Source organism: Vipera berus (assembly GCF_964194415.1).
Source record: "Vipera berus genome assembly, chromosome: 10".
Classification (NCBI taxonomy): domain Eukaryota; kingdom Metazoa; phylum Chordata; class Lepidosauria; order Squamata; family Viperidae; genus Vipera; species Vipera berus.
In genome coordinates, this window is record NC_138213.1 from 17,547,166 (window position 1) to 17,573,934 (window position 26,769).

The following is a 26,769-nucleotide window of genomic DNA, read 5'->3' on the forward strand; positions in this document are numbered from 1 at the left end:
CTGCTGATGTTACCTAGTTTGGATAATGAAATGTCTGCAAGAAAATTACCAAACCCAGAGAACTCAAGGACCCCACAGTCCTCCTCCTCCTCCTCCTCCTCCTCCTCCTCCTCCCACTGCTTATGTTACCTAGTTTGGATTATGAAATGTCTGCAAGAAAACAGCCAGGCTAAGAGAGCCCCAAGCACCCCCTCATTTCAGCCTTGAGCTGCTATCCGTTCTTTACCCTGCAGGTAGAGTGTTTCTCTTCCAATGATGCAATCGTTCCTTGGCTTCGCTGCCCTACATCGCCAACTCCTTTAGGGTTTTCTCAGATTAAAAAGTGGTCCGGAAGCCGCCTGAACATCTAAGCTGCGGACCTGAAGGGGCTAGCTAGGCGCAGATTGCTTTTCATTCTCTCCTGCAGGTTGTGTAAGCACAAGATGAGTTAGTAGGTGTTGCCGTTTCCTCTTCTCCCCCCCCGCCAGTGATTTGCTGACCTCCTGTGTTTGTGCAAGCCCGTGTATTCTCTTTGCATGATGCTGCATCTTTTTTCATGGCATTGTGCGGTTGAATGCAGGGAGCTTTCGCTCAGAGTTTTGTTCCCCCCCCCCCGCTCAGCCCACCCCATTAGCCATGTCTGCATATTGTGATGTGTTGGGAGGAGAGCCAATGCCTCTGCTGATAGGGGTCCTGTGGGGGAAAGGGGTGTTTTATCAGCTCTGTCTAGGACACTAAGTGGCTCGTTTCCCCTCTGATCTATGCAAAAGAGAAGAAGGGGGGGCATTGTTGCAAAAAAAAACAAACCCCCGATGGTGTGAGAGTAGTTTTGTGAGTTACGACACCATGCAGGACTCAACCGCAGCCCTTGCTATGGACGGTTACACCAGCAATGTGCCGGCCTTTCTTACTAAGTTGTGGACTCTGGTTGAAGATCCTGAGACGAACCATCTTATCTGCTGGAATACGGTGAGTCGAACTCATGTCTTGGGATTTAAAGGGGTGACCAAATGCACACCAAAGTGCTTGGAATAAGGCGTCCAGTTTTGGTCACCACAATGTAAAAAAGATGTTGAGACTCTGGAAAGAGTGCAGAGAAGAGCAGCAAAGATGATCGGGGGACTGGAGGCTAAAACATACGAAGAACGGCTATGGGAATTGGGTCTGTCTAGTTTAATGAAAAGAAGGGGACGTGATAGCAGTCTTCCAATATCTAAGGGGCTGCCACAAAATAGAGGGGGTTGACTTGTTCCCCAAAGCGTCTGAAGACAGGACAAGAAGCAACGGATGGGAGCTAATGAAGGAATGAAGCAACCTAGAACTAAGGAGAAATTTCCTGACAGTTAGAACAATCAGTTGAACGACTTGCCTTCAGACGTTGTGGGTGCTCAACACTAGGGGTTTTAAGGAAAAGATTGGACAACTTGAGCAGGAGATTGGACTAGAAGACCTCCAAGGTCCCTTCCAACTCTGTTATTCTAAAATTGGGTAATCCATTCCAGTTTAAAGCAGTTGGCAGGAATTCAACATTAAGTTTTGTAGGACTGCCTGTGCATCTCCGCTTGTGAGTTTCTCAACTGTCTGTCTGAATGATCGTAGGTATTTTGCTTTACTCAGAACAATTTCAGTCCACTGTCCTGTTGAATTCCTGGTCCTTAGTTTATACCAGAGGTTGGCAAACTTTTTGGGCTGGCGCTGATGTCTAAATTATTTTGCAGTTCCCCCCCCCTCCCCGCCAACACATTTGATTCTAAGTGGATCATAGATGATGATAATAACCGTGATGGTTATATCAGCCGTGGCAATAATGACAAGGGCGATAAGCATACTAATTCTGAAAGAAGGTCTTGAGTTCTCAAAGTAGCTGTTGTGATGGACTCGCCAGATCACAAAAAGCCTCATTTACTGGAAGGCAAATAGGTGAAGTTTCTGTTCCTCTTATTTCCTCCTCCCATTGATCTCTGTCTCAGGAAATGATTGTGGTGCATGAAAGCAATATTACAAAGGATTGTGCTCCCCTGCATGCCATGTTTGAGAGAGAGAGAGAGAGAGAGGGAGGGAGGGAGGGAGGGAGGGAGGGAGGGAGGGAGAGAGAGAGAGAGAGAGAGAGAGAGAGAGAGAGAGAGAGAGAGAGAGAGAGAGAGAGAGAGAGAGAGAGAGAGAGAGAGTAGTCTAGAGAAAAGAAGGACTAGGGGTGACATGATAGCAGTGTTCCACTATTTGAGGGGCTGCCACAAAGAAGAGGGGGGGCAACCGGAAGGCAAGACAACAATGGATGCAAACTAATCAAGGAGAGAAGCTGGAACTAAGGGGAAACTTCCTAACAGTTAGAACAATTAATTAGTGGAACGGCTTGCCTCCAGAAGTTGTGGGTGCTCCATCACTGGAGGCTTTCAAAAAGAGACTGGACTACTATTTGTCTGGATTGGTACAGGGTCTCCTGCTTCAGCACGGGGTCGGGTTAGAAGACCTCCAAGGTTTTTTTCAACTCTGTTATTCTGTTAATCCCACAGGGCTTTGAAACTAGCTAAATATAGATACAGATGGAGAAGTAGATATACTGCAGATGAATATGTATAGATAGATAGCAATAGGGAGAGAGAGAGAAATTATACAGAGAGGATGGATAATAGATATACATGATGTTAGGTAATAGATTGATGACAGATAATATTGATATATGACAGCTTAGATAATGATCAATGATAGATGGCTAGATGATTGATAGATGATTGATAGATACAAACAAATACAGATGATGATAGATGGACAGATGATGGATGAGAGAGAGAGAAAATTAGGAGAGACTCTGATGGGACAATTATTGGTAGGTGTGGTTAGGCTACTTTTTCTGTCCAGGCAACTCAGCTATAAAGTTAGAAACTCATCCCCTAATTTATCCAGTCTGTTGTCGTGTCATTGCAAAATAAATTCATTCGTTCTAGCGAACTATGTAACTTCTGTTTTAAAATGGCTTATACTGCTCAGTTGATAGATTTTTCTCCTTGCGTTTCGTTGAAATTTCCTTCCTAATTTGAGTCCTCTGCCCTGGGCCCCTCCCCTTCAGAAGGACATCCCAATGCTTTGGTCAGACATGTGCCTCTAAACCCGGAGGTAAGAATAGTGTAATAGAGAATAGATATCCAGCAGCTGCCTATCAATTGTTCTGTATTCGTTTCACAGTTTCTATAACTTGCCCCAGTTTGTAGACTCTATATGACATCCAGGAGAGTGAAAATGCCAAATAAAAATAAAAAGAGATGCAATATAATTGAAGTTCTCCAGTTGTAATCCAAGACATTCAGTCCTGGTTAAAAACACAGTGAAATAATGGATTTTAGCAGCCTTAACAAAAATGCCAGGTGGGAAGGGTATGCCATAAGCCTATGGACAACATCTCTCAATGATTTGAGTGTGTAAGGTACCTTTTTTAAAAAAAAACACTGTTATGTACTGTTCAGCTGCCAGACCAGATACCTGGTATGTTATGTAAATCCAAATATACTGCTCTTCGTATGTTTGCAGACATTTGATTTCTACTCATCCAGTACAGCTAGCAGCAGTGTACAAGCACAAAATTAAAATGGGAAAATTAAGTACGTAGATAAGTGTGAAGCATGAAGAAAACGGAATGGAAAACTGCTGGCCAGCAGGGAAAAATCTGGCATATCAGATCTGCGTACCTGGCCCGCTGCATTTCAGAGACAAGGTCTCTGCTTACTCAGCCGAGGAATTCCAGGGACCACGTAGCTGACATTGTTAGACAGCCTTCTTTAGCTGGCTGTCTTCCTTATGTATGGATTTTAATGCCCCAAATTCCCCAGCCAGCATGATTAAGTTTAAAATTTCTGGGAACTGTAAGTCATGTCTAATAATACCTGTAGTCCTCAACTTATAACTGTTCTTTAGCGACCATTTGAAGTTCAAACGGCACTGAAAAAACGGGATTTGTGACGTTTATGATCCTTGCACTCACATCCCCGCAATCACGTGGTCAAAATCCGGGTGCTTGGGTGTGTCCCAGGGTCACGTGATCTGCAGCCTTCCCCAACCAGGTTCTGACAAGCCATCTCCATGGCAAAAGCCAGAATTTGCTTGACACTGCATAATTCGCTTCCCAACTGCGGTGATTCGTTTAACAACCATGGCAAAAAGGTCCTAAAATCAGGCATGACTCATTTAACAATGACTTTGCTTACCAATGGGAATTCTATTTACAATTGTGGTCTTAAGTTGAGGATTACCTGTACACACAAATTAGGCAAGAGCTTGTCCATGCTGATCGCTCACCTGTCTGGGAAAGTCCAGGATGCAAAAAGTTGGTTGACTCAAGATCCATATAGGTTGGGTAGCACCCCACCCTACTGCTTTGCTCTGGTGGGGTGAAGATGACGCCTTCTCAACTGAGATCATGCTCTTCCGCTCGGGCAGGGCTTGGAGCAAGCTCCTGGTGTCCACTCAAGTGGAGGAAAGGAAACTCAAGTGTCCAAGTGTCTATGGAGATTCTCAATCATCCAGGTCATGCTTGGCCCAGAAGGTGTTTTTCCAAAAGGCAACTGGACTTGATTGTTCCTTTTTTTAAAAAAAAAACATTTCTCTTGTCAACCAAGAAGTGTCAGTTCTATTTGAAGCACCTTTGGGACCACCTATCCAAGAGGAAAAAGCTCACCTGGATCCCCAGTTATTACCTACAGGATTCCTGAGCTCAATTTCCCTTTTTTGTCAATATCTCACCTGGGAGAGGAGATGATTCTTTACAATCACTCAGGTGTGTGTGTGTGTGGGGGGGTAAAGTTCTATACTGTTCAAAAATTCAACTGAGGACCTGCAACTGGTACTCCCCAATAAGGGGGCTGGAGATTGGAACAAAAGAGTTGTGGATGCTGCATCATTGGAGGTTTTTAAGAAGAGATTGGACAATCATTTGTCTGAAATGGTATAAGGTCTATTGAGCAGGGGGTTGGTCTACAAGACCTACAAGCTCCCTTACAACTCTGTTTTATTCTGTTATTGTGGGGACCGGTGTTGATAACACTTCCAGTGAAACAGGAACATAACCACATTTTCCTCCCGGTCCTGATATACAGAGATATTTGAAATGACTTGCTACTTAAATCTGATGCCCTCAAGTTGAGTTGATTGGGAATCTACCTAGACAGATGTTCTACTACCTTGTCCTTCTTCCAGTAATCATCTCTAGCTGTTCATCCTTGATCCTGTTCCTCCACCTTCATGATCCCAGTTTCTCTTTCCCTCAACTGTGTGTAATAGTCTTCTCTTCTCCATCATCCTAATGTCTAGAAGATGAATTGTGGAAGGGACAGGGTTTATCAATGGGTGCTAAATGCGATGGCTGTCATCTCCTACAAAAGCAGATCATTGGCCGGGAGCCACAGTTGCCGTGGCCTCCTGGCTCTGCTTGTGAGCTTCACAAATGTGCTAGCTACTCTCTGACACACAATGATGGACTGACTCAGCCCTTGGGCTGATCCATCAGGGCATTCTGATAACTCCCATGCCTGGGAGACCTTTGCCAGCCTGACTGAATTTATCAGCCTTTAGAGTTGCTGAACTGTCATCCAGTATGCCGGCACTGGAAAAACATGGTTTTTCCAGAAAACGTTGAATCAGAAAAATTCCTGGAATAATTTTTTCCCCTAGGCAAATAAAGATGATTTGTACGAGCATAATTCCTATGGTATTCATCACTTGCATTAATATTTAAGCTGTTATTATTTGATGTGGAAGAAAAAGCCCAGCCTTACGGAGATCTTTATTGCCAAGGCTAGCGTCTGATCAACCTTGACTCACTGCTGTAAAAGTTAAGCAAGGTTAAAGTTGGTTTGTTTGTTTTTTCTCCCAGGATTGTAGGGTAGCCTGGGAAGTAAAATCGGTGCCCCGACAACGGCTAATCATTTCCATATTGTTTCCGGACAATGACATTTGCCCATCAAGGGAGACCGAGGGCTTTGAAGGAGGGTCTAATTCTGTCTTGCTTTATTTTTATTTTTAATTTCAGAATGGCACCAGCTTCCATGTTTTCGATCAGAGTCAGTTTGCAAAGGAAGTCCTGCCCAAATATTTCAAGCACAACAACATGGCCAGTTTTGTCCGCCAGCTGAATATGTGTAAGTAACACTGGAAACTCAGTCGGGAATGTTGGGGTCCTCTGAATGCTGCTGTACTACACCTCATCCCCTCATCCCTAACCACTAAATGAATGCTTGTCAGTCAAGGGCTATCTGTATACATGACCACTGCAGGCCTGCTGGTGTTCTGCTGGTATTCTGTTTTGCCCTGAGCTGAAGTCTGCAGTTTGCTGATGCAGGAAAGAAGACTAAAGTAGATGCAGACATGCCCAATGTTATGACATTTTCCCCATGGTTGTTAAGCAAATCACTGCAGTTGTTAAACAAACCACTGGGTTGTTAAGCAAATCACTGCAGCTGTTAAAACAAACCACTTGGTTGTTAAACAAATCTGTTCCCTCCCCCAATGACTTTGGTTGCCAGAATTCCACTGGAATGATTGTGCCTGAATCGACTCACAGGGGACGCCGTGATGGTCATAAGTGTGAGGACTGGTAGTAATGCCAATATAAATTCACATAACCACTAAATGAATGTTTGTAACTTGAGGACTCTGTGTCTTGTATAATTCAAATCAATATTTTTCAAACTTGGCAACTTTAAGAGGGGGTGGACTTCAACTCCCAGAATCCCCCATTATTTTACCTGGTATTTTGGTTAATTTGAAAGAATAAACTGGCGCTTGAAGCCACCCAGAGTCGCTCAATAGTGAAATGGGTGGCACACAAATTTAACAAGTAAATAAGAATAAAACAAACTATACTGAATAGAAAAATACAGCATATTTTGTAAGGATAATCTATAGGGCTATTATTATTGTCATAGTCTTTATAACCACAGTCAGACCCAAACTTTCCATTGCTCAGCAAGACGGTTGTTAAGTTAATGTTGCCTCATTTTACGACCTTCCTCGCCACCGCTGTTAAGTGAATCACCACAGTTACTAAGTTAGGCACACATCTGTTAAGTGAATCTGGATTCCCCCTTGACTTCGCTTGTCAGGAGGTTGAAAATAGGGGATAACATGAGATCCTGGGACACTCCGACCATCATAAATACAAGTCAGTTGCCAAGCATACAAATTTTTACTCTGCTGCAAGCGTCCGAATTGTGATCACGTGACCCTGGGGACGCTGCCGTGGTCCTAAGTGTAAAAAGCAATCATGAGGTCACGTTGACAGCTCTTGGAAATTTGGTAGAAGTAGATTTGGCTAGTACTGCTCGTAAGAGACTACGTATATAAGGGCACCCCAGAGGCAGAAGATGTGGATTGAGAAGTTGGGGAAAAAAGACCTTGGATCTTGGCGGCGCCAACTGATGTCTGTCATGCTGAGAAGAAAATAATAATTCCACCTTCCCCACTTGGCCTCTGCTCTCTGTTATGTTCCAGCCTACGACCGGCCCTGTTTGAATGTCAGGGACAACCCTTTTTTATAATCAACAGGCTGGAAAAACCCAACCAAATTTATTTACAAAGAAATCAAAAGTTCAAACAAGAGTTAAACCAAAAGTTCAAACAAGAGTTAAACAGGAATAACAGACCAGGACTCTAGCAGAAGATCTTCAAACGGTTGCCTTCAGCAACCAGCACCTCCCACACCTTCCCCTTTTATCAGCAGTCCCAAGGCGTGGCTTCTGATACCAATCGCTCTCCAAACCCCTCCTCCTCCTCTTCAGAATCATCAGACTCAGCTGCCGGTATCACAGGCTGACACTGAATCACAACACACTCCACACATCCATCTTTTTGGTTATACTGGTCAGAATAGAGTGGGAAGGGACCTTGGAGGTCTTCTAGTCCAGCCCCCCACTCAAGCAGGAGAACCTACACCATCTCAGACAAGTGACTGTCCAGTCTCTTCTTGAAAAACGTCCAGCGATGGAGTGCCCACGATTTCTGGGGGCAAGCTGTTCCACTGGTCACTTGTCCTCGCTGTTAGGAAGTTTCTCCTTAATTCCAGGTTGCTTCTCTCCTTGATTATTTTCCAGCCATTATTTCTTGTCTTGCCTTCTGGTGCTTTGGAAAATAATGTGACCCCCTCTTCTTTGTGGCAGCCCCACAAATAATGGAACACTGCTATCCTGTCATCCCTAATTCTGCTTTTCTCTAGACTTTGTTGTTGTTGTTAGTTGCGAAGTCGTGTCCGACTCATCGCGACCCCATGGACAACGTTCCTCCAGGCCTTCCTGTCCTCTACCATCTTCTGGAGTCCATTTAAGCTCACACCTACTGCTTCAGTGGCTCCATCCAGCCACCTCCTTCTCTGTCATCCCCTTCTTCTTCTCTTGCCCTCCACCTTTCCCAGCATTAGGTTCTTCTCCAGTGAGTCCTTCCTTCTCATTAGGTGGCCAAAGTATTTCAGTTTTAGCTTCAGGATCTGGCCTTCTAAAGAGCAGTCAGGGTTGATCTCCTCTAGGACTGACCGGTTTGATCGCCTTGCAGTCCAAGAGACTCGCAGGAGTCTTCTCCAGCACCATAGTTCAAAGGCCTCAATTCTTTGGCGCTCAGCCTTTCTTATGGTCCAGCTTTCACTGCCATACATTGCAACTGGGAAGACCATAGCCTTGACTATACGCACTTTTGTTGACAGGGTGACGTCTCTGCTTTTTAGTGTGCTGTCTAGATTTGCCACAGCTTTCCTCCCCAGGAGCAAGCGTCTTTTAATTTCTTGGCTACAGTCCCCATCTGCAGTGATCTTGGAGCCCAGGAAAATAAAATCTGTCACTACCTCCATTTCTTCCCCATTCTCTAGACTGGCCATACCCAATTCCTGCAACCGTTCTTCATATGTTCCTTTTAATACATTTATTCTCATTGTGTTCCTTTGTCAGCGTTTATTTTATTGTTCGATTGTTTTACCTCCGTTCTGTTTACACTCCCTTTCATTTGTCTTCCTTTTTCTTATTGCAAGCTGTCTACAGCAGCCCCAGCCTGGCGAGATAGCTGGCAAATACATTTAACAAATAATAATAGTAATATATGAATCGAAAAAGTCTACCAAGTTCCTTGAGGTCGATCTGGGTTTGGGAGATGCTTGTTTTCTGTAAGCAGGCTGATTACAGGTGGTCCTTGACTTACAACAGTCTGTTTAATGATCGTTCAATGTGACAACAGCACTGAAAAAAGGGACTCAAGGCCATTTTTCACACGACCACTGCACGTGGCCCCGTGGCCCCGTGATCAGAATTCGGATACTTGGCAACCGATTCAGGTTTATGACGGCTGCAGAGTCCCGGGGTCACGTGATCCCCTTTGGCAACCTTCGGACAACCAAAGTCAATGGGGAAGCCAGATTCTCTTAACAACCGTGTTACTAACTTGACATCTCTAGTGATTCATTTAACAACAGTGGCAAGGAAGGTCATAAAATGTGGCAAAACTCTAAAATGTCTCACTTAGAAAGATAGATTTTGGACTCAGCTGTGGCCATAAGATGAGGATGACCTGTACTACTCTTGGATCTTGATAAATGTCTGATTTTCCTGTCCCACGGAAACAGTGGATTGTGGGCATTTACCCTGTTGTGGTTTTTAGAATACGCTGCAATGAAAATTGACATCTTGGAATCAGAATCCTCGGACTGGAAGGGACCTTGGAGGTCTTGTAGTCCAACCCCCTGGCAAGGCAGGAGTCCTTATACCATCCCAGACATATCACCCCAAAGGTACTTTTTCAAAAGGCGACTGGACTTTGTTTTTGCTTGAAGACGTTTCGCTTCTCACCCAAGAAGCTTCTTCAGCTCCGACTGGATGGTGGAGAATCCGATATGATGCCACCAATTTTGTGTTTACAACACGGTCCTTTCAGCAGTTCCAAGAAGGCTCCACACCCATTTGTAGTATTCAGATGACCCTGAAGGCACAGATAAACCTCCAAGTGACCTCAACAACTCTTAAAGGGAGTACTAACAACCAGATGATTGCGAGGAATAGAAATTCTTCCATCCTCTACCGTTGAGTCGGAACTGAAGAAGCTTCTTGGATGACAAGCAAAATGTCTTCAAGAGAAAAAAACCCAAGTCCAGTTGCCTTTTGAAGAAACACCTGTGGGACAACCGTGACCTGCGTGACTGAGAACCTCCACAGACATCCCAGACAAATGGATGCCCAATCTTGCTCTGTTATCGTACTCTACAACAGGAAAGTAAATAATTTTCTATATGGTAATTCTTGCTCTCTTAACATACGTGGCAGCAGGAAAGTAGCTTAGCTCTTGCACGGATAATCCTAAACTTAACCACAAGCTGGACCAGAAAACTGGCCGCTATATAAGCTGCATTGCTATTAAGTATTGTGTGACCTCCAGTCCTTTTTACTAGATTTCTACTGTCTGTTGCATGTAGATGGGTTTAGGAAAGTGGTAAATATCGAACAAGGTGGACTCGTGAAACCTGAACGTGACGATACGGAATTCCAGCATCTTTATTTCCTGCAAGGCCACGAGCATCTTCTGGAGCTGATCAAAAGGAAGGTAGGAGATGCATTCAGCAAGGTTCATCCAGGAATGTGTTCTGAAATTCCATTTGCCAGAATCTCCGTTTCCCTGAGCTGGGAATTGTTCCCTTGTTTGGAATTTTGGGAGGGTATATTGTGTGCGTATAAAGTGCCTATAGTCAAGGCTATGGTCTTCCCAGTTGCAATGTATGGCAGTGAAAGTTGGACCATAAGAAAGGCTGAGCGCCAAAGAATTGAAGCCTTTGAACTCTGGTGCTGGAGAAGACTCCTGCGAGTCCCTTGGACTGCAAGGCGATCAAACCGGTCAGTCCTAGAGGAGATCAACCCTGACTGCTCTTTAGAAGGCCAGATCCTGAAGTTGAAACTCAAACACTTTGGGCACCTAATGAGAAGGAAGGACTCACTGGAGAAGAGCCTCATGCTGGGAGAGGTTGAGGGCAAGAGAAGAAGGGGATGACAGAGAATGAGGTGGCTGGATGGAGTCCCTGAAGCAGGAGGCGTGAGCTTAAATGGACTCCAGAAGATGGTAGAGGACAGGAAGGCCTGGAGGAACGTTGTCCATGGGGTCGCGATGGGTCGGACATGACTTCGCAACTAACAACAACAATATTGTGTTTGGACAAAACAGTGGCCGTGAGAGCAATTTTCATTTTCACACACAGACAAAAAAAACCTGCTGTTGGCCAGGGCAGCCAGCCCCCCCCCCCCCCCCGCTTCCATTTATTGCAGGGAAGTAAAATTGCATTGGCAGCACACCAGCAAACCCCTTTGTATCTCCAGAGTGGGCAGGGCCAAACTTTTCATTTGTTTTATTGGAGTGCTGGAAGCATTTTAAGGTAGCCTCCCTAACCCTTATGTATTCTATATCAGGGGTCCCCAACCCTGGTCCATGGACTGCCACTGGGCCACGCAAACAAGCAAAGCCCCATCCAGGGGATGCAGGCACCACACGAAACCACACACACCCAGTCCGCAGAGAAAGCTCTCTCCACGGAACCGGTCCCTGGTGCCCAAAAGGTTAGGGGTCTCTGTTCTACATCCTCCAAAGAGATCAAACCCATTTAGGTTCTTAACTCTTGAGCTGAAGGAAGTCATTTGTAAGGGGAGACACTACTTGCCTCTCCCACTCTGCATTCCAGCAGCCATGGCACACATTGCTCTATCGGACCCAAAAGTGGGGCATATTCCAGAAAAACAGTGTTGTGGCTGTGAGCTGGCACCTTTTAGGGGTATTGGGCAGCGTTCTCCTATCATCTAAACCAGGGGGGCTCCAAACCTGGCTAGTTTAATACTTGTGGACTTCAACTCCCAGAATTCCCCATGATTGGCTAAGGAATTCTGGAAGTTTTATTTTTATTTATTTATTTTAATTCCATTTATATCCCGCCCTTCTCCGAAGACTCAGGGCGGCTTACAAGCTTAGCAGTAGCCTTCATTCTATGTATATTCTATGTATATGTTGAAGTCCACAAGTCTTAAAGTTGCCAAGCTTGGAGACGCCAGATCTAGAGTTTGGAGGACACCAAGCTTAGCTGTAGATATGGTGATCCATCCCTGGTTTTTTTTGAAACTCTGTCTGTTGCTCTTCTCTTCCTCCTCTTTGTTCCTTCAGGTGTCTGTGGTGAAAAGTGAAGAAACCAAGATGCGCCAAGAAGATCTCAGCAGGCTTTTGTATGAGATTCAAGTCCTCCGGAACCAGCAGGAGATGATGGAGTGTCAAGTTCAGGATGTGAAACAGTAAGTTGAAACAGTAAGGCCTTCAAACAAACCACTTGGCATTTGCCTCAGGGCTTCATGGCATGCAAACATCAGCTTGGGGACTGCACCCAGCTTCCCCCCATGGGCAGCATCTCCAAGGCCATCAGAAGTGACCTAAATAGAAGTTCATTCCTGGGCTGAGAATGGAGACTGTGACTTTTGTTACTTGGTCTCAGGGATAGCTACCGTCTAAGCCAGCGGCCTTCAAACTTGGCAACTTTAAGACTTGTGGACTTCAACTCCCAGAATTCCTCAGCCAGCATTGAGAATTTGTAGCTGAGGAGTTCTATTCCCATTCCCATTCCCATTCCATTCCTTGGAAGTAGATGGTCTTGAGGAGCCCACACTCAGTTGTGTGTTAGTGCGATAACTCTTGTCTTTTCAGGCAGAACGAGGTTTTATGGAAGGAAGTTCTGTGTCTCCGGCAAAACCATTTGCAGCATCAGAAGGTGATCAATAAGGTAATGAGGGGATTGAGACTCATGGAGCACCAGTGAGATATATTCTCAACCCGTGGGTTTTCTTAACAGAGCTTTCTTTGAGTAGATGTAGGAGAGGAGCAGGCAGAGCTGGTGGAGTGGAGTTAAGTGTATCATTAGCTTAGAATCATTGCGTTCCCACAAGTGATTCAGGTCAGCCCCTTTTGAATTCCATTACTTACCTGGTGCCAATTTAGAACTGACTGTTAGTTGGCTAGATTCTTGTGTACAGATAAATTAATGTATATATATTAATTTAGATTAAGGTCAGGCATGAAGGATCAGGACCATATGTTAAGTTGCAGTTCAAAGATTTATTACCGAAGCCTATACATAAGAATCTAGTCTACTAAAGTTCAGTAATAAATTAGTGTGAGATAAGGAGCAATGGAATTTAAGACTTGGACCATTTGTGGCAACATCATGATTCTAAACTGATAACATGCTTAACTCTGTTCCCCCAACTCTGCCATCCTTGTTTAGACTTTTGTATCATGCTGAACTCTGGTTTGGGGTTTGCAAACCGCAATTGCTTGCTTTGAGCATCTAGTAAGCCTAGGATAAAGACTCGTGCTTTGTGGGACACCCTTCTCCTTGAGATCTGGCGGGCCCTTATCTTTTAATTAGTGTTTCACAACCTTGGCAACTTAATATGTATGGACTTCAACTCCCAGAATTCTTAGTTGGCTAGGGAATTCTAGGAGTTTTGAAGTCCATACATCTTAAAGCTGCCGAAGGTGAGAAATTCCGCTTTTAACCTTCCAGAAGTTATAAAAAGTGAGGTTTCCCCCCAAAAAAAACATTGAGATAGGGTAAAGATACAGTTGGTACAGTTTTGTGTGCTGCATCACAAGGGTGATGATGGAGCCAGATTTTTCTGCTTCTGCTTCTGTTTTTGTTTTCTGCTTCTTTTTTGCACAATGGTTTTTATATTGTGGTTGTGAACTACCTGTGGTTCTGGTTTTAAAACAGGCAACTCTACAAATATTATAAATAAATGGGTGTCAGCCTTGATGCAAATGTTGACTCCTTGGAAGTCTTAATGTTCACTTGTAGAATTTAGCCTAAACTGCACCTCTTACCCATACTGACAACCTTGTCTGTGGGATAAACCCGCCTTTTCAATTCATGCTGTTTGGGATTTCCAGGTGTTTATGTTGTCAACTACCTGTATATAAAGGTGTGGGTGCACCATTGCTGAAGCACCCAAAGGTGCTTTCCCCCCCAAAAAAGACAACTGGACTGTCTTGTTTTTTCCCCTTTGAAAATGTTTTGCTTCTTTTCCAAGAAGCATCTTCAGTTCTTCCACTTAGAACTGAAGAAGCTTTTTGGATGTGAAGCAAAATGTTTTCAAAGGGGGGAAAAAACCCCCAAGAAAGTCCAGTTGCCTTTTGGAAAAACGGAGCACCTTTGGGACAATCACCCCTTGGAGGATTGAGAATCTCCATAGATACCATCTCTGGAGGTTTGCAAGAAGAGACTGGACAACCCCTTGACCAGGATGGACCCAGATTGTTGGGGGCAATAAGCTGACTTTGTAATAATGCCGCTTGGGGTGTGTGTGTGTGTGAAAGCCCTAATAAGCAGGCATATACATAGAATGAAGGCTACTGCTAAGCTTGTAAGCCGCCCTGAGTCTTCGGAGAAGGGCGGGATATAAATGGAATTAAAATAAAAAAAATAAAAAATAAAAGGCAGGGGTAGACCACCTTGGCTCTTTTATGACTCGTGGACTTCAACTCCCAGAATTCCTCGGCCAGCGTGCCTGGCTGAGGAATTCTGGGAGTTGAAGTCCACAAGTCATAAAAAGGCTAAGTTTGAAGACCCCTGTCCTAATGGTTTTAGAAGAGAAGGTCATGTAGAGCGTATTACTACTTTGGATGAAATATAGTAGGATCACGCAAAGCTTCATTTACTATCTTTGGGCTAAGACAGGGGTAGGCCACCTTGGCTCTTTTATGACTCGTGGACTTCAACTCCCAGAATTCCTGAGCCAGCCGTGGACTTCAACGCCCAGCATAGCTGGCTCCAGAATTCAGGGAGTTGAAGTCCACGAGTCATAAAAGAGCCACGGTGGCCTACCCCTGGTATAAGGTCTCCAGCCTTGGTCAGGGAGTTGGATTAGAAGACCTTCAAGGTCCCTTCCAGCCCTGGGATTCTATAAAAGTCTATGAAATAACTGGGAAATACAGTTTGGGCAAAGCAGGTGCAGGCATAGGTGCCGAATTCAGGAGGCTGTCCCTGCAGGCAGATCGGGAACCCCAGGTCTTCAGAGAGAGGCTGCCTTACTGGGTGCTGACTGATGTTTTCCCCAACAGCTGATTCAATTTCTGTTTGGCCAGCTCCAGTCCAGTCCCAGCAGTCCTGGGATAAAGAGAAAACGGTAAGTAGCCTCATGTGACACCTACGTGGCCAAGGAACTCTTGTTGGGGTGGTGGTGGTGGGGCCACTCTTCTCTTGCAAAGTGTGGAGCTGTTTCAAAGGGCAGAGCTAGTCATGGGACCTGGGCACTCTGGTGACCAGGATCTGAACAGGGGTGGAATTGATGAATCAGAGCTGCTGACCTGGCTGATTCGGGGCCCTTGGACAGCCACCCAGTCAGCTGCTGAGGCCTTTGTTTGGAAGCTTGCTGGGCCGAGGCAGAGGAGACCAATGGCCGAAGGGTTGGGGTGGAGGCAAGCTGCTTCATGAACCCCACCCCACGGGATGAGTTACTCATAGCTCTGGGGGGGGGTGTAAGGGAGAGATACCTGGATTGGATTGAAATGATGTCATCATGAGGTGGCTCTTTGGTCCATCTCATTCATGGGGATGCTCTGGAACCAGGCAAAGGGGGCTTGAGAATACTAGGGGGTCAGTGGGAGCAGTTTATTCATCCTGGAGCACTCAGTCTTGTTGTAAGTGGAAGCTGTGTTTTTCCACACTTGGCAACTTTAAGGTGGGTTGCCTTCCACCCTCGGAATTCCCCAGCCAGCAAGTTTTAAAGCGTGGATGTCAACTCCCAGAATTGCCCAGCCAGCAGGTTTAAGGTGTGGCCTTCAATTCCCAGAATTCACCAGCCAGCAGGTTTTAAGGTGTGGCCTTCAATTCCCAGAATTCACCAGCCAGCAGGTTTTAAGGTGTGGCCTTCAATTCCCAGAATTCACCAGCCAGCAGGTTTTAAGCTGCAGACCTCAACTCCCATAATTCCACAGCCAGCATGTTTTAAGGTGCAGACCTCAATTCCCAGAATTGCCCAGCCAGCAGGTTTTAAGGTGTGGACTTCAGTTCCCATAATTCCCCAGCCACCATGCTTTAAGGTGAGGACCTCAGCTGCCAGAATTCCCTAGCCAGCAACTATACTTAGGGAATTTTGGGAATTGGTTCACATATCTTAAAGTTGCTAAGCGTGAGAAACACTGAGGTGGAGAATTCTTTCCAAACTTCGATGAATTGGATTCACACACACCAGCATTCCCCACTGTATGTCGAATCCTGCAGCACTGTCAAGACAGCTGCAGGGTAACAAATTGGGAAGGCAGAGATGGTTGCAGTCCAGATGGGCAGATAAGAATTGCCTTTACAGGGAACCTTCAACTTATAACCGTTTGCTTAGTGACCGTTTTAAGATACAACGCTGAAAAAAGTGGCCCACAACCGGTCCTCACACTTCTGAGCATTGCAGCATCCCCACCTGAGCCCAAGATCAAAACTCACACGATCAAAATTCAGGCCTCTGGCAATGTGTTTATGTGTTTAGGACGGTTGCAGTGTCGCGAGGTCTCGCAGTCCCCATTTGTAACCTGCCCGGCTGGCCTTTGACAAGCCAAGTCAACGGGGGAATCCAGATTCTCTTAACAACTGCATGAAACACTCAGTAACTTTAGGGATCCACTTAACAACCACGACAAAAAAACGTTGTAAACTCAGGTGTGATTCATTTAACAATCACCTTGCGTAGCCATGAAAATTCTGCTAGCGAGCTGAAGTCTTAACCTGCATTCAAACAGAACAAAGGGGGAAAAACCCACAAAAACAATAGGGAAATTATAGTGAACTAATAACATTATCTATAAAAGAGCTTCTTCTATGAGTTTAATAAAACAGGTTCAGTAAAAGTTGACAGTGTTTCATTGTATAATTTTCCGTACCTAGTCTACGTCCGTACGCAGTCTGTAACCTCGCTCCTAAGTTACAAGTAGGATGAAGTTTTCCATTTACTGAGTAAGCAGATAACAAGTCCATACATTTACGGTGTTACAAACGTAGCTAGAAAGCCAGTTTGGTGTTTAGGTTAAGGCACCGGGCTAAAAAAACCAGGCGAGCATGAGTTCTAGTCCCAACTTAGGCACAGAGCCAGATGGGTGAGCAAGGGCAAATCTTGCCAAATCCAGAGGATCACCAGGTGTCAAGACTAACTCGAAGGCACAATAAATAAAGGAAACAATCTGTGGTAAGGCTGTGGGAGCCACAGATCAGGATGTGGGGCTTAAACTGCTTTGCTTCCTATCTGCCCACAGGCCTCTCATGCTGGATGACGGGAGCTCTACCCCACAGGTGGCCAAATTCCGAAGACCGATGCCTTTGGATCCCTTTCATGAGCCTTGCTACATTCAGTCTGTAAGTTTGGGATTGCAGTCCCTCCAGTCTTTTGTCTCTAACCAGCTCTTGCTTTGGCGGACAACTGACCAGGAATGGCCTTCAGCTCTCTTTGTTGACCAGCTTAGCTCGGCTATCAAATTTCCGACGTCTGGGCTTTTCAAGCGACCCTGAGGCATTGTTTACCTCAAAAGTCCTTTATTCAGCCTAATCCACCGGCAAAGGCTTGCTTGAAGGAAGCTGGAATCTGAAATCTCCGCCCCTTGCACAATATATTCAAACACAAATCTCCACCTTTCTAATTTTGTCATTAATCATATTCTCCAATTAATTTAAAGAATCAGTTTCCCTTCGGTTAGAAAACCCCAAGGTCTTATCTTCTTTAGTTTCAGATGGCCTTGAAGGTACAATCCTCCTCGTCCCCCCTCCCAACCTTAAATTCAATGTTTTAAAGCAATACACAAGTTTAACATATGAGATGGCTACTTCTTCATCTCTCGTCAAGCAAGAACATTCGATGTGAGCAGCGTTGACATCGGCAGCTGGTGATTTGAGGGGCTGCTTCTTGGTCTGAAGCAAACTTGTTTGTGGGGTTGTAAGGGTCTGTGCGGATGACCTTGGGAGAGGCAAGGAGAGCCACAGACAGGATGTCCGGTGTGTGAAGCGTGTCTCAGCCCACAGAAAGAAGGAGGGCATCAGAAGCCTTTCAGAAGGAGGCCTTCTTAGTGTCAGGTTTCTGACGTCTGGGCTTTTCAAGCGACCCTGAGGCATTGTTTACCTCAAAAGTCCTTTATTTAGCCTAATACACCGGCAAAGGCTTGCTCGAAGGAAGCTGGAATCTGAAATCTCCACCCCTTGCACAATATATTAAACACAATTCTCCACCTTTCTAATTTTGTCATTAATCATAGTCTCCAATTAATTTAAAGAATCAGTTTCCCTTCCCTTAGACAACCCGCCAAGTTCTTATCTTCTTTAATTTCATATGGCCTTGAGGTACACTCTTCCTCCACCCTCCTCCCAACCTTAAACTCAATCTCTTAAAGCAATACACATGTTTAACTTATGAAATGGCTGCTTCTTCATCTCTTGTCCAGCAAGAACGTTCGATGTTAGCAGCGTTGACACCTAGTTTTGCAGAAAGTAAAAGGAAAGTGGGGGAAAATACTTTCAGTGTGAATAGGAGAGAATATGCGTAGCTCAGTCCCTGGCGCTCTCCGAGCTTGGTGGTTTTCTTCCAGACGTTTCATGACCCAGCTGGGTAACATTATCAGTGCTACAAAGGAGGAGGAGGAGGACTGTGGGATTCTTGGGGCTCTCTGAACTTGGTGGTTTTCTTGCAGATGTTTCCTTACCCAAAGCAGGTAATATCAGTGCTAGAAAGGAGGAGGAGAAGAGGGAGAAGGAGAAAAAGGAGGAGGAGGACAACTGTGGGGTCCTTGGTACACCCTGAGCTTAGTTGTTTTCTTGCAGACGTTTCATGACCCAGCTAGGTAACATCATCAGTGCTAAAAAAAAGGGAGGAGAAGAAAGAGAAGGAGAAAAGGGAGGAGGAAGAAGAGGAGGACGACTGTGGGGTCCTTGGTGCTCCCTGAGCTGTGTTGTTTTCTTGCAGACATTTCATGACCCAGCTAGGTAACAACATCAGTGCTAGAAGGGAGTGGGGTTTGCTCTCTGGTTACTTAGAGTTGGTGGGGGTATTGTTTCTGTCTTGGTAGTTCCTTGATGAGGCTGTTATTTACAGTTTGATTGTTTGTCTATAAAGCTGTAAGCAACCCCATCATCAAGGAACTGCCAAGAAGGAAACCACACTCCCACCCACACCGTTGTCTCCTTTCACACCATGTCATTCACACTCTGAAGGAAGGGCAGCTGTCTGGCTTGTGTTACCTATTTCCATTGCAAGATCGCAGCCCTGAACTTTTTAATACTTTGCTGCCAGACTGTATGATTTATTTCTAGGGCAACAAAAGGAACATAAGAATTAGACCTCTGCAAAATATATTCGATGCATAAGAGTCAGAGGTTTGAAAGAGATTAATGGGGCTCTGAAAGTGATGTCTTTTCTGGAATTGCACCGTAAAATCAATCTGAAAAAGCTGCTAAATCTTTTTTTTTTATTGAAAAGTTTTACAATACATTTTTAAATACAAAAAAGCCCCCCCTCCCCTCTCCCCAACCCCTCCCTCCCCTCCCCTCCCCCCTCCCCGACTTCCCAGAGCTGAATACAGGGTATAAAAATACAAACAAACATAATCTAAAATATGCTAAATCTTTAACTTGCTTGGCCTGAGCCTTGGACGTATAAGTAGTCCTCAACCTATAACCGGTCACATGTTGAAGTTACAACATGCCTACTTTGGGACTACTTACAACCCGGATTGGACATTCCGACGGTCGGGCCCACCCTGTAGTCGTGTGACAGAAATTCAGGCGCTCAACAACACGGCTCCATTTACAGCCGCTTGCGGTGTGCTGCGGTCAGGTGACCATGTTTTACCACAGTTTTGCTGAGAACTGGAACTTCTGGTTTTCGGCCAAACTGTGGCCAAAGCAAACCATTAACGACTGTGGCTTTTGCTTAACAAACTGTGGATTTGCTCAACGGCCATGGCAAACGAGGTTGTAAGATCAAGTCGGTCACGTGAGTGACCCATTTTATGATTGTCATGACCTGTGATTGTAATGGGTGGGCTTCATAAGTCCAGGATTACTTATATTCTTCCGGAGCTTCATCAGAATAACAAAAGATATATATTTATATGTATTTTCTTCTCTTCGTTGTTTCTAGCCATCTGCAGAACATGCCTCGTGTTTAAACAGCCCTGTTCTGAAAGGGGCCATCATTTCTGATGTTTCTGAAGCCACCCAGCCGAGTCCGGTGGCTTTGCAGCTGCCTCCAGACAGCGAGAGGTAAATAATGACATGAAAATAGTAGGAAAATGGGGGAGGAAAAAGGGGAAAAGAAAGAACTGTGAAGGGGGAAAAAGAAAGAAAATCGGTTGGCTTCTAATTCTTTTTATCACAGGAAAATAAGATAGAAACATTGCAGCCTCAACTTTTTACTTTTACATACTAGTATGTATTAGTCAAGAGGGACGCGGTGGCTCAGTGGGTTAGGACGCTGAGCTTGTCGATCAGAAGGTCGGCAGTTTGGCGGGTCGAATCCCGAGTGCCGCGTAACAGAGTGAGCACCTGTTACTCATCCCAGCTTCTGCCAACCTAGCAGTTTGAAAGCACGTAAAAATGCGAGTAGAAAAATAGGGACCACTCCGGTGGGAAGGTAACAGCGTTCCGTGCGCCTTTGGTGTCTAGTCATGCCGGCCACATGACCACGGAGACGTCCTCGGACAAGCGCTGGCTCTTCGGCTTTGAAACGGAGATGAGCACCGGCCCCTAGAGTCGGAAACGACTAGCACGCATGTGCGGGGGAACCTTTACCTTTACCTATGTATTAGTCATGTCTGTAACAACAAGCTTACCAGCACAACCCAAAGTCAAAGTTTCATTTGTTTCCACCTGAAGCACAAAATCCAGAAGCGATTTCCAAGTGGAAACAAAGTTGGTTGTGTTCTTCTCTTTGATTAAAGCTGTCAGTTTAGCCACCTCTGCTAGCTCCATTAGTTTTTCCAGCTATTCATCCAGTATGGAACAAGGCTAGCGCTGATACTAAATCATTTGTTGTTCTCCATAGCTCAGGGGTGTCAAACTCAATTTCATTGAGGGCCGCATCAGCATTGCGGTTGCCCTCAGGGGGCTGGGTGGGTGTGGCCAGGGTGGGCGTGGCCTACTGGGTGGGCGTGGCTAGAGTGTGTATGGCCTACTGGGTGGGCGTGGCCAGCTCTACATCGTTTGCATCAAGGGTGCCTATGGGGGCCTGGGCAGGAGTGGGACAGATCTGAGGGTCTCTGGCAGAAGGAGGGTCTCTGGGCCAGGGCCAAGGCAGTGGGGGCCGTTCCCTCACTGTTTCCAGGATGGCTTTGCGGGCCGCGTGAAACCACTTTGCGGGCCAGATCCGGCCCCCGGGCCTTGTGTTTGACATGTCTGCCATAGCTCTTCCCCATACGTATTTGGATTCCAGTTCCCATAAATCTCCACCCAACATGCCCAATAGTCAGGGGAACTGGAGTGCTTTAGTTCAGCTGGACATCAAAGTGACACGTACTTTGGAATGCTAGCGGACAATCCTTTAAATGCGAGCCAGCAGTGTGGCCAAAAAAGCTAATACAATCCTTGGTTGTATAAACAGGCATAGAATCAAAATCACGTGAAGCATTAGTACCGCTTTATAAAGCCTTAGTAAGGCCACACCTGGAATACTACATCCAGTTTTGGTCACCACATTACAAAAAAGATGTTGAGACTTTGGAAAAAGTGCAGAGAAGTGCAAGTAGGATGATTAAAGGCCTGGAGACTAAAACATAACAAGAACGGTGGCAGGAATTGGGTTTGGCTAGTCTAGAGAAAAGAAGAACTACAGATGACATGATGGCAGTATTCCAGTGTTTGAGGGGCTGCCCCAAACACTGGAATACTATTCTCCACAGCACCTGAAAGTAGGATGAGAAGCAACGGATGGAAACTAAACAAGGAGAGAAGCAACCTAGAAATAAGAAGAAACTTCCTAACAGTGAGAACAATTAACCAGTGGAACAGCTTGCCTTCAGAGGTTGTGGGTGCTCCATCACTGGAGGTTTTCAAGAAGAGATTGCACAGGGTCTCCTGCCTGAGCAGGGGCTTGGACTAGAACACAGGTCGGCAACCTGCGGCTCCGGAGCCGCATGCGGCTCTTTGAGCCGTCTCTTGCGGCTCCCAGCCGCCCGGTGCGCGCGCACCTCTTCAAACGGGCAGTGGTGCGCGCGCACCTCTCCAAATGGAGAGTGGCACCGCCCGTTTGGAGAGGTGCGCGCGCACCTCCCCGAATGGGCGGAGGTGCGCGCGCACCTCCCCAAACCTTTGGAGAGGTGCGCGCGTACCTCCGCGCGAACGGGCAGCGGTGCCGCTCTTTCAGGAAGCTGCCGCGGCCCGTCTGTGAAGCTGCCGAAAGCGGCAGCTTAGCAGACGGGCCGCGGCAGCTTCCTCAAAGAGCGGCGCCCCTGCCCATTCCGAGAGGTGCGCGCGCACCTCTCCGAACGACCGGAGGTGCGCGCGCACCTCCCCAAACCTAAAATGTGCCTGGTTAGTTCTCAACATGATATGCAAAGCCAGTTTAGGCAGTTTATGGTTTGATATTTTGGGCAAACTCACTAAATTAGTTGGACTGACTGCTAATTGCAGATTAGCACGTTAGAACCACAGAATGTAAGAGCTGTAAAGAGCTTGAGATCATCTAGTCCACAGGTCGGCAACCTGCGGCTCCCAGCCGCCCGGTGCGCGCGCACCTCTTCCAACGGGCAGTGGTGCGCGCGCACCTCTCCAAATGGAGAGTGGCACCGCCCGTTTGGAGAGGTGCGCGCGCACCTCCCCGAATGGGCGGAGGTGCGCGCGCACCTCCCCAAACCTTTGGAGAGGTGCGCGCATACCTCCGCGCGAACGGGCAGCGGTGCCGCTCTTTCAGGAAGCTGCCGCGGCCCGTCTGTGAAGCTGCCGAAAGCGGCAGCTTAGCAGACGGGCCGCGGCAGCTTCCTCAAAGAGCGGCGCCCCTGCCCATTCCGAGAGGTGCGCGCGCACCTCCCCAAACCTTTGGGGAGGTGCGCGCGTACCTCCGCGCGAACGGGCAGCGGTGCCGCTCTTTCAGGAAGCTGCCGAAAGCGGCAGCTTAGCAGACGGGCCGCGGCAGCTTCCTCAAAGAGCGGCGCCCCTGCCCATTCCGAGAGGTGCGCGCGCACCTCTCCGAACGACCGGAGGTGCGCGCGCACCGGTGCGCGCGTACCTCCGGTCGTTCGGAGAGGTGCGCGCGCACCTCTCGGAATGGGCAGGGGCGCCGCTCTTTGAGGAAGCTGCCACGGCCCGTCTGCTAAGCTGCCGCTTTCGGCAGCTTCCTGAAAGAGCGGCACCGCTGCCCGTTCGCGCGGAGGTACGCGCGCACCTCCCCAAAGGTTTGGGGAGGTGCGCGCGCAACTCCGGTCGTTCGGAGAGGTGCGCGCGCACCTCTCGGAATGGGCAGGGGCGCCGCTCTTTGAGGAAGCTGCCACGGCCCGTCTGCAAAGCTGCCGAAAGCGGCAGCTTTGCAGACGGGCCGTCGCCATCGGGCAACCGGGAACCGGTTCCATCTCATTTTTAAAAAAATGGCAGCCGCGTGCGTCCGCGCATGCGCAAAAAAACCTTTTTGCGCATGCGCGTGCATGGACACACGCACGCGGCTCCCTCTTTTTTTAATTTGTGATGGAACCGGTTCCCAGTGGCTCTTTTTCTTTTTTAGGTTGCCGACCCCTGGACTAGAAGACCTCCAAGATCCCTTGCAGTTCTATTCTGACACATCATAACATTATATATTACCTTCCACACCGTCCCGACCATTGTGGACACTCCATCATTGTCAAAAGACATCTGGCTGGGGAAGCGTGCTCAGAGGGAACTGATTTTATTCTTGTTCATTCCTAAAATTTCTACAGTGGTGCTTCATTCCAGCCGGCACATAATTTAAACCAGTGGCAAGCCCACCACATTATCTACCCTACTGGTAAATAAATAACACAGGTCTAGACGTAACAACTCTCAAATGCTGTCTTTCAAAGCCAGGTTTCCACATTCCTGTGGAAACCCACCAGAGAAATGATGGCCCATATATAGGAAAGTAGGTTACTTGGCAACTCCTAAGACTAGTGGACTTCAACTCCTAACCAGGTTGGCTGAGGAATTCTAGGAGTTGATGTCCACAACTCTTACCCTTGCCAAGTTCGGGGTCCCCTGCTCTACAGGTAGGAAGCCATCAACAAGACGTTCTTCTGTGGGATCCTTGCAGATGTTTTCGTATGAAAACAGTTATTGGGACACGTTTGGGCTGTGCTTAGGAAGGGGAAGGGACATGGTGGCTCAGTGGGTTAGGACACAGCTTGTCGATCAGAAGGTCGGCAGTTTGGCGGGTCGAATCCCGAGTGCCGCGTAACAGAGTGAGCGCCTGTTACTCATCCCAGCTTCTGCCAACCTAGCAGTTCGAAAGCACGTAAAAATGCAAGTAGAAAAATAGGGACCACTCCGGTGGGAAGGTAACAGCGTTCCGTGCGCCTTTGGCGTCTAATCATGCCGGCCACATGACCACGGAGATGTCCTCAGACAAGCGCTGGCTCTTCGGCTTTGAAACGGAGATGAGCACCAGCACCTAGAGTCGGAAACGACTAGCACGCATGTGCGGGGGAACCTTTACCTTTACTAGGAAGGGGAAGAGTCTGGAGCCAGTTGAGCAGAGAAAGGCAGAACATGGAGAGGACCTATTTCTCTTTCCAGGGAAACCAGTCTTTTGCTAATCAAGGAAGAAGCCTCTGGTCCGGACGGGAAAGCCGCTTTCACAAGTCCTGCTGTTCCCTTGGTTGGCTACAACCCCTGTCCTGAGCCCCCAGTGCTGCCAATTACTGTGGTCCAGTCTGTCTTAGATGGGAGGACAAGGTGTGATGATCTGCAGCCAATGTGTTTGCAGCCCCAGGAGAGACGATCATTTTTGGACAGGTGAGGCACAGGTGTGCGCACCCAGCATTGCTGAATTGCCGGCTTGAAGATTGCTCAGTTAGGGATCTGTTAGGCACCAGCTCTGATAACCCTCAAACCATTGTGTTCCTTGGTCGTGCTGGTTGGGAGTTATGGAACTGAGACTAGAGCAGTGATGCCCAACCTCTGTGGCTTGGTGGCCAGGCTGGAGGGGGGAAGAGCGGAACTGGGCCACATGACCGGCGGGCCAGCGCACACATGCCCATCTGCCTGCTGTTCACACAAGTTGAGTTGCTCACACTGGCACTCCAGCCAGCCGCTCACAGGGCCCAATTTCAAATAGGCCATAGCCCGGTAGTGGGGTTGGGGAACCCTGGTCTAGAGCTGGGCTTTTCAACCAGTGCTCCTATTTCCTACTAGAATACCGAATCCTTGCAAGTTCTAGCTTTCACACCTGAGAACTGGGGAAATTTCAGGAGAGAATACTGAAATACATGGCGATTTTGCGATTTTTGTGGAAAGTTCGCTTTAAGGTCACCTGAAATTTATCTGGACAACTGTCTCTTTTATTGTGTGTTTCTCCAGAACAGTCATTCCTGATCTCTGGGATGGGGCTGATCTGAATTTGGAAGGCTTCCAGATCTTTCTAAGAAACCAGCAGTACAATGTGGAAACCACCAGATCTTTGGAGGTGAATACCCTAAGCTGGCTGGGGGAATTCTGGCAGTTGAAGTCCTACTCGTCTTGAAGTTGCCAAGCTTGAAAAACATTGGGTTAGAGACATCCACAAGAGGGGTTAAAAATAAAATATGGAGGTTCTGCCTGTATGATTACAGGTAGTCTTTGAGGTACGACCACAATTGAGCCCAAAATTTCTGTTCTTTCACTTATCAACAGAAATTTTTGGCTCAATTGTGGCCATAAGTTAAGTGAGTTTTGCCCCATTTTATGACCTTTCCTGCCACAGTTGTTAAGTGAATCACTGCAGTTCTTAAGTTAGTAACACGGTTGTTAAGGGAATCTGCCTTCCCCATTGCCTTTGCTTGTCACAAGCAAAGGGGGATCACGTGACCCCGGGACACTGCGACCGTCATAAATGTGATCCAGTTGACAAGCGTCTGAATTTTGATCACATGATCGTGGGGATGCTGCAAAGGTCGTAACTGTGAAAAACAAGTCATAAGTTGCTTTTTTTCAGTGCCGTTGTAACTATGAATTGGCACTAAATGAACTGCTGTAAGTTGAGGACGACCTTCATTTAAAGGAGTGGGATTCCTCCCTTCTGATGTGATTGTTGATGGCAAACTTGCAAGAGCTCCTTCGAACTCGGAACAGGCGCGTTTAGTCAAAAGGCATCCTGAAACATCCTGCCTTTGTGCTTTGCAAGCAGCTTGCTGTGTCCCCTTTGGAGTGGAGAGAGGGTCAAAATTGAAGCGCCAGTGAAGGTTCGTTGCTGTGAATTTTACCCCAAAGCGAGCTGAGTATCTCTTTTCTTTCTTTACGTTAGGCCTTCAATCCCATGATCCTTTCGAGTGAGTGGACTTTGAATGACATGGAGGCTGATTTGCCTGGGGTAAGAGACGGACCTGCAGAAGGGGAGACCCAGGGATGTGGTAGTGCCTCAATGTGAGCTATTACCCCCCGTAGATAGGGCCCGCAACTTGGGGGTCCTTCTAGACTCACAGCTCTCTTTGGAAGAGCATATTGGAGCTGTGACTAGGGGGGCCTTTGCCCAGGTTCGCCTGGTGCGCCAGTTGCGGCCCTATCTAGACCGGGATGCCTTGCGCACAGTCACTCATGCGCTCGTGACCTCTCGTCTAGACTACTGTAATGCTCTCTACATGGGG

General features: G+C 46.9%; 1 protein-coding gene across 1 annotated transcript; it reads left to right on the forward strand.

Moving 5' to 3' along the window:
- Window positions 1–825: 825 nt before the first annotated feature.
- Window positions 826–26,552, forward strand: HSF4 (heat shock transcription factor 4; the record flags this gene model as incomplete). The annotated part of the gene is made up of 11 exons (XM_081335675.1): window positions 826–948; window positions 5,999–6,107; window positions 10,412–10,539; window positions 12,136–12,260; window positions 12,667–12,742; window positions 15,079–15,143; window positions 17,260–17,359; window positions 20,130–20,251; window positions 24,725–24,943; window positions 25,508–25,613; window positions 26,430–26,552. 11 exons carry the CDS (start codon window positions 826–828, stop codon window positions 26,550–26,552), a joined length of 1,296 nt encoding a protein of 431 aa, XP_081191801.1.
- Window positions 26,553–26,769: the final 217 nt, after the last annotated feature.